Below are 13,456 nucleotides of genomic sequence, written 5' to 3' on the forward strand. Positions count from 1 at the left end.
TGCACAAGAAGAAGCGTTCTCCCAAGAGATGAAGACACTTCAAAAGGGAGAAAGTCTTCAAAACTCTAGCCCTCTGTTTCGCTTGGATCCCATCTTAGAAGGAGGTGCACTTCGTGTCGGCGGGAGACTGGATCAGTCATCCCTAAGCCTAGAAGTCAAACACCCCTTTATTCAACCCAAAGAAGGACATATTACCAAGCTGATCTTGACCCACTGCCACGAGAATATCTGTCACCAAGGACGAAATCAAACTCTAACAGAACTTAGAGCCAATGGGTTTTGGGTCATTGGTGGAAGTAAATCAGTTGCTAAACTGATACACAGATGTGTGAAGTGCAGAAGACTCAGACGGCCAGCAGAAGAACAACGCATGGCTGAGCTTCCTAAAGAGCGCATAGAAGTCTCTGCTCCCTTCACATACTACTCGATTGCTTCGGCCCATTCATCACCAAGAAAGCCCGCAAAGAGCAAAAGCGGTATGGCTTAATCTTCACCTGCCTCGCCTCTCGAGCTGTACACATTGAGATGCTTGAGGACTTATCCACAGATGCTTTTATCAATGCCTTAAGATGCTTCATCAGTCTCAGAGGAGCCGTTCGTCAACTCCATTGCGATCAAGGAACCAATTTCGTGGGAGCTATGAGTTTGAAAAGGAACTGAAGCAATGTGACACCAAAACGATCGAGAGCTTCCTCGCAGAAAAGCAATGTGAGTTCATCTTCAATGCTCCCTCAGCAAGTCACGCTGGCGGCGTCTGGGAGCGCCAGATTCGGACCGTTCGTAATGTCCTAAATGCCACACCCAGGCAGACTCGACGACTCTTCCCTTCGAACTCTGTTCTATGAAGCTATGGCCATTGTGAACAGCCGTTCGTTAACTGTAAACGGGGTGAATGATCCTACCTCACTCGAGCCATTAACTCCGAACCATCTCATACTGATGAAGTCCAAGATTGCCCTTCCACCGCCTGGCAAATTTGAGAAGGAGGATGTCTATGCAACTAAAAGGTGGCGAAGAGTCCAGTACCTCGTCGAACAGTTCTGGAGCCGATGGAAGAGAGAATATCTCATGAACATCTCCACACGGCAAAAGTGGCACACGACTCGGCGCAACATTAAGGTAGATGACTTAATGCAAACATTTTCGCTGTGAATTCACAATAAATAATTGGATAAGTTTTGCATGACTTTCACAGTAAGGATTACAGCAATATACTGTGAAATGTACTCACAGGAATTTACTGTGATTTCACATCTGTGATATTACAATGCATTGTTGTAAAAGCACAACTGTATACTGTAACTTCACAGCTTCAATGACAAAGTAATTACTGTGATATTACAGTACATTACTGGGGAATTACAACCTTTTGCTGTACATCATTACAACAAGGCCCTGTACTTTTACAGTGCGTACTGTGAAAGTAATGCACAAGTTGACAGTAATTTACTGTGAATTTACAATGTATACTGTGGAAGTCATGCAAAAATTGGCCAGTAATTTACTGTGCATGCAGAGGAAGTTTCCATTTACTGTGAATTTACAATCATTGTACAATTAAAATCTACCAACACACAAGGTAAAGTCAATGTTAGCCCAATGGCATATTTATTTACAAATAAAGGTTTTTCAACATAAATGCGCAAGAATTTAAGATATTCAACTTCCTACCCATACATTTTCCTTAAAATGCAGAGAAACTACCTGTGTCACAATTCAACGATTCAACTAGCTGTGTCACAATAACAGTAAGAGGATGGGAATGAGGCCTACATGGCAAGGTAAGAGAGGAAAGGAGAGAGCGATGAAGGGATGTCGTGAAGGGGTCAGGCGCTCTTCTCAGTCTCAAACATTCTATAATGAGTCCACACGTAACAGCGTTGTGCAAAAGTCTTGTAGTGCAAAGTTGTGTTCAGAAAAGTACAAAAAGAACTACTCAAAAATGAGCCTGACAACTTCTGCTGCAAAAAGTCAATGATGCCCACTCAAAGTCAATACGTTTCCTCAAAAGGGTGCTCACACCCTTTTTTGAGCCTCTTTCAGGATTGATGCCCAAGAAGCACCTGTTAATAAGCAAAGATAGTTTCAGTTTTAAATACACTTATGTATTGCAGGCAGCATTTATAAAGGTTTTCATTCGTGCCTTTTCCAATATCACACCCTAATAGACTTATAATCCAAACTTGTTGGATCTTCCTCTCACCATGAAATGATTTTTAGCCAGTGTGCGAAATTGAATACGAGTTCGCAAGATCAGGATGGTCTCACCAGGCTAGCCAAAGTCACCTCCTTTGTCAGCATTTTAGACCTCAAGACAATCTTTGAGTTGGAAGCCTATACTATAATGTGAATTACAAGATTACATGTGATCTTTACACAATACCTTTGAATGGACTCCAGCGTCGACGATCCAGCGACAGGATACTCAAGGTTGAAGACGTAATAGCTGCTGAAGAAAGCAGCTACTCTGTGTAAAAACAAAGGGTGTGGGCCCATTACGACATGTCCCTCGATGGATATAAGCCATCCAGAGGGCTTCATCATGTCACCTGAAATGAACAGATACCACATCATGTGTTATGAGCACTTTGAGATCTGTTTCAGATATAAAGTGCTATACAAATGTAATCATTATTATTATTTATTGTGGTCATGTAGATTCCTAGAATCAAAACCAAATACTGAGTTAGAAATGTCGATACAAGATCCAAGTAACATTACCTTGAATGATCAAACAGTGGGTGCTGGGGAGTTCTGCAGTATTAACGTCCACAGCAGTGGCACATGGCTGTAACATAGTAACACACAATAGCATAGATTTAACGTTAAAGGATAAATATTGTTCATTGGTCAGAGGTAAATCATACAAGGTAATAAATGGCGTCTAATGTAATCACTCATTTTGCATTTTAAATAAAAAATCTTACATCAACTTTAAGCTTCAAATTCTCTTTCCGCTCTTTGAAGTACGACATTAGGAGCAGCAGGATGCAGGCAGCCTTGTCAGAGTCTGGATCATAGCGGGCCAGAACATCGCAGATCTTGGGGTTGTCCAGTGTTGCACAGTAATCCAGGATGGCCTGTCCTCGTCGACTAATTACCTCCACTAGTTTTAGAAGGACATCGATGTCCATCAGGATGCCAAAGTGTGAGAATAGGCATTTCTGAGAGAAGAGAAACGGCCACTCATTCCTTCCTCTGTGTATACAGACATACAAATGTATTGTTAGTACCCAAGTAACAATTTGGTAGCCGCCCCCCACACACTGTTCAGATCAGGACAAGTTTGCAAATTTGCATTAAACAAAATTCACCAAAAAGACAGTAGATTGCATGCCTGAGTAGATGTTGAGCAGATCCCTCTTCCTATTCTCCAACGTTGCCTCGGTCTCCCCCTCTGGCAAATCTGCTGGGCCCCACCTCATACACCTAGGGGTGGGCATCACAGGGTAACAATACTATTGGGGGCTGGTTATAGCTCAGAAGGTGGAGCAGGTCGTCTCATGACTGAAGGGTCAGCAGTTTGATTCCCGGTTGTGACTGTCTAAATAGACCCATTCCACAGCAGTCATGTTGCAGTGTCATAGTGTTGTAAGCACAGGTGTATTTTATCAAATTAATTATGGTCAAGGTATTTAGTGTGTCACAGCCATGCCAGAGAGCCACTATGCACAATATCAGCACCCTGGCTCAGCTTAATCCTAAATGGAACAGGGCCATAATCACAGTTAATTACACCTGTGTTTACTACACTATTGACACTGCAGCATGCTTGCTGTGAAAAGGGTCCATGTCAAAGTGTCAATAAAGTAGTCAAGAGAAAAGTATGTTTTGTCCTGTTTCAGGGTTATTCATGGTCATATACAATGCTTTCGATCAAAATGTTGACAGATTTTACCCGTATATTTCCACATACCCGTATTGGTCAACAGGACCTCTTGCCAGTCTGGCCTCTCCTGCCATTCCCGTGCGCGGTCTTCCTTCTCTGCCTCGTTGAGCAAGAGTGTTATTCCTATTTTTGTACTCCACTCTCGTTTTTACTTGTTGCAGAAGAGAGTGACATCCGTCTCCAGCAGTATCACCGTGCTTGCCGATGTCGCCAAATGTTTTTGAATGGCTCCTGAAAATAGGGGTGGGACAATTAGAAAATATGTCACCATTGTGGCCAAAATAATCACGATAAACTATATTATTGCAATACGAAATATAAGTAAAAAAGGTCCAACTTGCATTGTATCGTAGCGTCAAACTGTAGCTTCTACTTTGAACCAGTGTGGTTCAAAGAGAAACCTGAACACTAACTTGCATGCAGGCCAAGACACTTACCACATAAGCGTACAGCTAATGTGAGTATAACTTTAAAAAAAAAAACACGCTCAAAAAACCCGTATATTAATAATAATACACGGGTTTAATAATGCTGCATTCACATGGAGCCCGGCAGACAGCAAACGGCCAATGCCACTAGACAGAACGGTAAAAACAAACTGTCTGACAGGACGGCACAAAGCGTCACTATGTTGCTATGGCGATGTCGACATACTCATACGTCACATCCGGTTGATACCGTCGCCGCAGACGGCAAAAGTTAAAATATTTTAACTCTTTAACTAAGTTTTACTGTCGTTCTGTCGTCCACTAAAATGACATCCGGTTTGCCGTCTGCCGGACTCCATGTGAATACAGCATAAGTCTGGTTTTCTTGACTATACTAGCTCTGTTTTAACAAACCATGTTTACAAAGTCTTCACTTCTGCACCCTTGTGACATCATAGAGGTGCAGGAAATTAGTCAATGAAAACTACAAACAGTTAAAGGGGGTGGGGCTCGGGATTAACTGACAGCTTGCACCACGTTAATTGTGTTTTTTTAATTACAATTAACGATAATATTGATAATAGTCCCATCCCTACCTGACAACGTTTCTCACAATGCTGTGGCACATGGCTCTGGATGGGTTGCGGTCGTGCTGCATCATTTGGTCCACGAGCACGAAGGCCTTTCTCTGGTCTGGCAATGGTCTTTCTTCTTTTTCCACTCTAAGTCGAATGGCTGAGGACACCTGGTCCCAGTTGAGACGAAAGTCTACATACCATGGCACGCCAAGCTGTGAAGGGCTTGACGTGCTTGGGGCAGTGCTCGGAGGGGATGGGATGGGATGAACATAGTTAAAACACTCTTTAAAAGCAGCCTTCCTCTTTGCATCTGTACTGAGCCTTCCCCTGTTATAGAGTGTGAGTAGATCATCTCTGTTAATTTCCTCAATGATGCACTTATATTGGCCTGAGGGAATCCGAGTTCTTTCAATTTCTCACTCAGAATGTTAAGTGAATTAGACAGGCCAAGTTCATGAGCACTTTGAAAGCCATCAATAATGGTTTGTATGGTGCTTGCCGGTAAGAGTAACTTGGATTGCAATTTCAAGTAGAATAGTGTAAGGTTCTGTAAAAATAGGTTTTCGTCCACAGCTAATGTCATTTCTGGTTCCTTATGTTCAGCAGCAGCAGCTTCTGAATATGACAGACTGGGTCCTGGCAATGGCTCTGTAGTAATAGACTTGTCTAGAACAAAGTCATCTAAAACTGAATCCTCTGCACACCTATGTTTCCTGGAAATATGTGACGCAAAAGTCATCACGTGTGTGAACCTGCAATCACAACCTCTAAATGGACATCTAGTTCCATTCCTCCCCTTATGTGCGTCTTCAAATGCTTAATAAGAGAGGCCAAAGTGTCACACTTAAATGCACAAGCCTCAAGCACACATTTCAAGGATGTGTCAGGTTGTAGAGCTGATGTGTCAGGCAGTATAGGCCCAGCAGCTTGTAGGTAGGACTTATGCTGCCTATACATATGAATTTGCAGTCCTGTGTGTTTTCTGTACCTCTGTGAGCAGTCAGGCATCCCACACTGGTAGTGATAATTGGGGGCATTACTATGCAGCTTTGTGTGCTGAACAAAGTTATACACATTCTCAGACACATGCTCACATCCAACCAATTTACAGTGGAACATTGTGGTGCATTTTAACTAGTCACCTACCCAAACTATTTCTCCTCACTGTTAGCCTGACACTGAACAGGATGGTTAGCCTGCCTGACACTGAACAGGATGGTTAGCCTGCCTGATAGTGATGCGCGGGCTGGCCCAAAACCCGTGGGTCCCGCGGGCTAGCCCGTGGGTCGGGCGGGCCGGGTTGTTTTTTCCGTGGAAAATGCGGGTAGCGGGCGGGTCGGGTAAAAATCGCAATTATTCCAGCTATTATAGTTATATGTATCCGTTCATATGCTTGTCTTTTGTGTAAGGATAAAATGGGGTTTTCTCCCTCTCTTCCCGCTCCGTCTCATGCACCGCACACAGGTAGCACGTCAGAAGGCAGCAGCAAGCTGCGAGCTATGCCTCCTGTCAATCATTTGTTTAGCGAAAATAATAGCCTGCCGTGCATCTCCTCATAATTATCCTACATTTGTATTTTACAACAAAGTGCAATAAACAAGTAAAACTGGATAGAATTGTATAGCCTATAGACTGTTTCCCCTCTCCCTTTCTATAAATAAAGTGGTGATTGCGTTTTCAGTAGGCTATTTCTTTATTTTTGTTTCCCCTAACTGGTATCCGTAGCCTACAGCTTTTGTTTACACCGCCAAATTCTTGAATTCAACAAACAATATGGCTGAGCTAATGAAACAGAAGATTCGAGCTGGCGATGCTAAGATAATTCAAAAAATTGATGGAAAAAGTAAAGTTTGGGAGAGATTTGGGCAGGTTGTGCTGTCCGACGATACAGTCACGGAATACGTCAGCTGCTTCAAATGCGGCGCACTGTATAAATATGACGGTCACAAGACAGGGACATCCACCCTGAATCGACATTCATGCCCGGGGCCGGCTCCTTCCAGGCAATGTCCATCGACCCAGCAGCCCTTGATGTCGTCCTTCCTGAAGGGCAAGTTGCCATTTGCAGCTAAGTCTAAACTAGTTGACGATTTTGTAGATTTCTGCTGCACTGATCTACGCCCATTTGACATAGTGTCCGGCAAGGGGTTCAGCCGTGTGGCACAGGGGCTAATAAATATCGGCGCACGATATGGGGCAGTGGACGCTGATTCGGTCATCCCTCATAGGCAGACCATCTGTGACAGAGCAAAGGATCATGCAAAAAAAGAAAAGGCCCGGCTCTGCGAACAGATGAACAAAGCTCTAGAAAGTGGCATTGGCATCACTACTGATATGTGGACCGATAGCCACAATATGAGGTCTTATACCGCACTGACGTGCCATTTCGTCACTGAGGATTGGTCCCTCACAAGCAGAGTGATTTCCACACTGGAATTTGACAGCACAATTAGGAAGACTGCGACAAACATCCATGAACAGATCAGCAAGGAGCTATTGGAGGTGGGCATATCAGCTGATAAACGGTCCAAATTAGTTTTTGTCAGCGATCAGGGCCCAAACATCAAGGCTGCGCTAAAAAACTCGAATGGATTCCATGCGCAGCCCACGTAATAAATACAGTCCTTAAACATGCCTTCAGCGAGAAAAATGAGCCCACATTCATGGGAGAAGTGACGGGCCAAATTACTCAATCCAAACATCTGGTCACTTACTTAAAAAAATCAGGCAGCACGCTCAATCTCCCATATGCTGTCATCCAGGAATGCGAGACCAGGTGGAACAGCAAAGCAGCGATGCTCTCCTCCATCGCCAAACAACACCGGGAGATACGGGAGTTACTGAAGGAAAAGGGCCAAGAGCACCGTATGGAGGGAATACAGGTGGAGGTCCTGACTACAATTTCAGAGTTTTTGTCGCTTTTCAGAGACGCTTCGGAGGACATGGAGGGTGACCGTTATCCCACCCTTAACACTGTGCTTCTCTGGCGCCAGAGACTCGGAGCGCACTGTGAGCCCCGATTCCAAGACCCTGACTACATGCGACACATTCGATCTCGTGCAAGTGAGCTTCTGAACGAAAAGTTCATCATCACTTCCACACACAAGATTGCCACCTTCCTCTCTCCACGCTTCAAATCCCTAAAAGTGCTCTCTCACGAGGAAAATATTGCCGTTCAAATGGAAGCGAGGGCGTTGACAACAGCCCTCATCCCAACCCTGCAGGCCCAGTCTGAGGAAGTGATTCAAGGTAAAACTGAGGCTATAACCTCCAACCATATTTAAACATTTATGGCATAGTAGCACAAAAAAAATCATGCGCATCCTTATTCTAACTTTACAGACAAAATGGAGGTGAGGAGCGCAACAGATCAGGAGGTTCTAGACGGTAGGCTATGTGACACAGTCCAAACATATTAGGCTATTAAACAACACTGAATTAACTGAACTTAATTGGCTTATCGTAGTGACGGCCTTTAATTGATTGTGTTGATAGACCATGCAGTAAAAAGGAGAAGGATGTTCCTGGAATGGGAAGACACTCCTGACCTCATCGAGCCAGATGAAGTACAAAGATATGTACAGGCACAATTCACTCTGGAGGACTGCCATGACAACGTCCTCAATTTTTGGAGGGATCGCAAATTTGAATATCCTCTACTCTCCATGCTGGCTAAAGCGGTCCTCTGCATTCCAGCAACCAGCGCATCTAGTGAGCGGACCTTCAGCTCGGCCGGTCGTGTCCTGGAAGCACGTCGTAATCGATTAAATCCCGGCACTGTTGATGCCATTTTGTTTTTACATAGTGCGGGCAGAAATAGCCCTACATCATAGTGGGAAGGTGGCCTAATATTATAGGCTCGCAAATGAGATATGTAGCCTACCATGTTACGGTATTGTGTGAGTTCCTTTTCTTTTCGTCTTCAAATTGCGGAGAAAATGCGAGTGTTCCATAGCCAATCATTTGACAGTTTTGTTTATGCTACATTATGGTTGATGTTCTCTGGCTTTATAATGCGACCGCCTGTTGTGTGTGCGTGCGTGCACTGCTGTGTGTTAAGAATAAAACTATGTTGTTTGGAACATTTTGCCGTTCCATGATTGAGATTCCGTGAATGCCTAAAGTAATGCATCATATAAAAGTTTGGGACAATCAAACAGCAGTACAAGGTGAGCAAAACCCCTCGTTAATAGGCCTACCGTTTGGCAAATCACGACGTAAACTCATTGGTATCTTTTTTTTTTTTTTCTCCCATTTTCGCGGGTTGGGTCGGGTTGGGTTAAAAAATCAGAGCGTAATTTTGCGGGTCGGGCGGTGCGGATTGGCTGTCACGATGGGTTGGGTTGGTGCGGGGGTTAAAAATCCTTAACCCGCGCATCACTACTGCCTGACACTGAACAGGATGGTTAGCCTCGCCCTCTGATGACCTAGAAAGAAAAGAAAAAGGAGAAATTACACAAAGGCAACCAACAATACGAATTTCAGTTTGAATGCAGATTATGATCATGAGCATGTTGTAAAAAACATGAAATCTGTACATATTTGCTGGTTTGTTTGTTTTTTTAAAGAGAGAGAGAAACTTAATGGACATTTTTGGAGTTACATCACCTTTGGGTGTACTGCAATATTATCATTACTGGCTATTATCAATATTATAAAAACCGCTTTTGCTCTCGGGTCATGTTTCCACTTGGGGTGATACTGTAATACACCGTCTAAGTAAATTAAAAGAAATAATCAATAATCCAAGTGCAGCAGCACCCCAAAGAAAAAGAAATACAGTCAGAGTGAAGTGCTGGAGCCGCGGACCGATACCCGGCCGTCACCGACAACTAAAGCCTCCACGGGTAACAAGTATGAGGGCCGTTGTGGTGAGCTAGCTCGATACTAACTTCGGCTAGCAGTAGCGGTTAGCATCCGCCGCTAACACCCGCTTCCCAGCTCAACACAACGGCCCTCCTGCTCCTAACACTGGAGGCTCCCGTTGCCGGTGACGGCCGGGTTTGGCCCACGGCTCCAGCGCTTCAATCGGACTGTATTTCCTTTCCTTTACGGTCCTGACAACTGCTACTGCTGCTGTCTGGGGCAGTAGGCTACACAGTTTAGCCCGAGGGGAGGGGCCCAGTTTGAATGGTTTTTTTTACAAACTGCAACGAACAAAACTCCAGACTCTACTTTTAAATAACTATTAGCAAATGCTGTGAGAGAACGTTTGACAATTTCGGGCACTTGCTAACAAAACATGAGCTGTGTCATGCGATAAACATTCATTTGAAAGTAAATATTATTATTGCATCATTTAGCTATACATGTTACGATGAGTGTATTTGTGTTGTATCTGTCATAACTTTAAGTTCAAGTAATATTGAACCGAAAGTTAGCGTCAGGACATGGCATGTAACACGGACACACGCCGAATACAAGTGAAGTGGAATGTCTCATCATTTCATAAATTACCATTTGCATTCGCGCTATTATACACATCAAATGGCTTACCTTCCTTTCCGTTCGATGGCCGCCGGCAGCGAGAGGAAGATGGCAGTGAAGAGTTCGCTTTCCCGCTCAGTCAAAAACGCGGTCTGACGCATGCGCAATTTGGAGCACAGTACTCACGGCTGTTTGGGTATTTTCCATATTATTTGTTTTACTGTGTTGCTGTGATATTACAGACCTTGTTGTGATATAACAGGGTTTTTTTGATTGCAGGGTTTTACTGTGAAATAACAGTTAAATGCTGTAAAATTCAAGGATACTGTAGTTTTTACAGGTATTCATTGGGATATTACAGGGGAACTTAATTAAGCTACAACAAGTTACTGTAAAATAATACTGTTAATCATTGTGAAATGTTACGTTACGTAAGACGATACATGTGTAGAGCCAGAGACCGAAAATATAATAATTGTAATTAGTACTGTTAGAAATAATCAATATATTGGAGCGGAACTTTAAAAGATAATTCCCTGTTTCTGGACGGATCATATTTGTTCACTTCCGGTAGTATTACCGGATGTTGTTTTTAGCCTCAGATAGCATAAAGCTAATATTGTATTGTATATATGAGTAGAGGGAGAAGGACCAGTGGAGTTACATACTAAACACACCGCCTCTACCTCTCACTCATTGATGCTGCAATGATACAGTTGCCTGTTTAATAACTGATAAACCTCAGAAGAATTGCATAATAGAATATTGTAGTTGTGAGCTCCAGGACTTCGCTAATAAGATGGCGACGGTGACGTCATAAGAGGACCCGCCCCCGACGACGTCAGCCTATAGAAGAGTCCGGAGAACCCCATGTGACAAGCGGCCAACAGGATCCAGCCCCCCCGCTACCAACCAATGAGAGCACGAGAGCGGAGCGCGTCTTATTTTGAAGTAGTTTATTGTATGGTCGGAAAGGGGTGGTTCTATAAAACATGTTTGTATTGTAGAACCGGGCTCTCTTTTGTTCCGGACCGCCAGACAGTAACTCAGTCAGTGGCCAGTCAGTGGCCTGTGGACGCGTGTCCCGGGCTATTGAGCTACAGCTGTGAAACTTTTGTATAACCTACTACTGCATCCTTTTATTAAACACTCCTTTTATAACTTTTAAGGGAGGTTTGCTTTCTTTCTTTTAAACCGACTCCTGGGCTTCGAATAAACGAACATTTCTCACAGTACCTAAAGTGTTTTTTGTGAACTGTTATACCACTTTGTTTGTTTAACAGCATTCCTGGTCACCAGTGGCGGCTGGTGAAAAAAAATATTGGTGGGGCTAGTGTGCCAACAGATTTCCCTGCCTAATCTAGCATAAGCATTCAAATGAACAGTCGGAAAATGACTACAGTTCCACAATAATAATTTAATTTCACAGTTTCCAGCTTCACAGAAAAAGTAACAATTTACAGCTATATTAGACTTTATGCTATCAAATACTATACAATACAATCAAGGGATAAATTAACAACAAGGGTATGATTTCAGCTGAATCTATACAAATCAACAGTGAGTGAGTGAATGAGTGAGTGTGGGTTGAGAAGAGAGAATGAAACAGAACTTTCCTATTAAAATGTAACATATACAAAGAATTTAGAACCAAGTTATTTTCAAAAATGTTTACATAAACAGATTATTTTAATACCCTCTCTCAAGGAAAAATGCATTTACTTGGAGAAAACAGCATCAGTGCCATACAGTTGTCATTGCATGTCACAGCCTGAGAGAAACAACAAAGCATTCTCCACAACTATATTACAATTACATACTATAATATTATTACATATTACATCGCCATCATCTCTCTTCGTCGTCGCGCGTATTTTTTCCCCAGGTAGCGTAGGACAGAGTCTGGGAGTCGCACTACGAAAAAAAACTATCGCTGGCTCCTTATGTAGCTACAGCAATCCTAAACCTTCACGCATTTTACGTAGCAGTTGGGGCTAAATTTCCAGCGCCCCACCGGCGTTAAATTTGGCGACGTTGATAGGCCAATTATTCATAATTTCCCCCTAGCAACCATAACCGGATTGGCTGTTTAGCTGCCGGTCAGGGGCACTTTGCCGATCGCCCCATGAGAGAATGATACACTGTCTGTCAGTGGAAATTCACTGTTTAATGAGTGTTAGTTGGTGGAAATGTTGTTTAAATGATTTAAATTGCATGTAGGCACACACACTATTAAGTAAAACTGACATTGATTTAAAAAAAAATATGCAAAAAATATTTTTTCCCCTCAACAGCTGGTGGGGCAGAGCCCCAGCGCCCCCTATGGGCCAGCCGCCTCTGCTGGTCACCCATTTTGAGTCGGTGCTTGATTTGTTTGACAGTGGTACTTTGAGTAGTTCGTAGTCACTAGCGCGCTCATTCACGTCTTAGTTAAGTTAATGGCGGCAGCCTTCCCTGGATCCCCCCTTTAGCACCCCTTGATACGTGGAGCGAGGTATGTAATTCATGTAATGTGTTATTTCATACAAATGCATTTCATACGTTTGTGTAAATAATAATGAGATTCATTTCATGTAATTGTTATTGCCGTTGTCAATGTGTGACGCTAGCGTGCTAAAGCGCATTTGTTATTTTCCTTTCAGTTTTCACGGTGTTGGTGCTATGCACACTCATCTGAATTTTGGAGTGTTTCCCGTATGGAAACACTCCAAGCCTGTTTATTCAACATTGAGGGGCCGCTACATCAAGGGAAATGAACAGTTTGTTAGATATGATAATTTGCTCTTGGGTTGAGCTCTCATTGTTTGAAGAACCATTTTATAAACTTTATTTTAGGACTGAATAAATGTCTCAGGATTTTCACCTGGCTGACTCAATGTGCAGGGACTAATAAAGAAATTCTGCTGTTGACATTCACGGTTTTAATAACTTCTGTCCACACAGGAGCCTTTGTTCAACACTGGGCTTTTTGCCTTTTAAATTATGCTATGCGATAACTCAAGGCTAATTGCATGTTTGAATTCTGCATGCTCCCTAAGAGTGCCTCTGATCCATACTAAGTAGAGCAAATTTGTTCCGTTTTTTTTTCATTTATTTTTTCATGACTCAACATGGATAACAATTTCTATAAAAAA

At 43.0% G+C, this 13,456-nt stretch overlaps 1 protein-coding gene across 1 annotated transcript; it reads right to left on the reverse strand.

Annotated features, from left to right (window-relative positions):
* Nucleotides 1-1,826: 1,826 nt before the first annotated feature.
* LOC134879947 (uncharacterized) lies at nt 1,827-5,932 on the reverse strand. The gene is made up of 9 exons (XM_063906554.1): nt 5,884-5,932; nt 4,914-5,283; nt 3,917-4,120; nt 3,324-3,429; nt 2,928-3,266; nt 2,722-2,788; nt 2,384-2,549; nt 1,986-2,063; nt 1,827-1,854 (listed from the first exon to the last, which is right to left on the reverse strand). Exons 1-9 carry the CDS (start codon nt 5,930-5,932, stop codon nt 1,827-1,829), a joined length of 1,407 nt encoding a protein of 468 aa, XP_063762624.1.
* Between the last annotated feature and the right edge of the window lie 7,524 nt (nt 5,933-13,456).

The sequence above is a fragment of the Eleginops maclovinus genome, chromosome 2, assembly GCF_036324505.1.
Source record: "Eleginops maclovinus isolate JMC-PN-2008 ecotype Puerto Natales chromosome 2, JC_Emac_rtc_rv5, whole genome shotgun sequence".
NCBI lineage: Eukaryota > Metazoa > Chordata > Actinopteri > Perciformes > Eleginopidae > Eleginops > Eleginops maclovinus.

Excerpts from the sequence above, each read along its gene's own strand:
- LOC134879947 (XM_063906554.1), bottom strand. The coding sequence starts at position 5,932 with ATGCCCCCAATTATCACTACCAGTGTGGGATGCCTGACTGCTCACAGA. Across the intron at positions 5,284-5,883 it reads ATGCCTGACTGCTCACAGAG|GCCAATATAAGTGCATCATT; the intron begins GTACAGAAAACA and ends GGATTCCCTCAG. Across the intron at positions 3,267-3,323 it reads ACTCAGGCATGCAATCTACT|TGTGTGGGGGGCGGCTACCA; the intron begins GTCTTTTTGGTG and ends TGATCTGAACAG.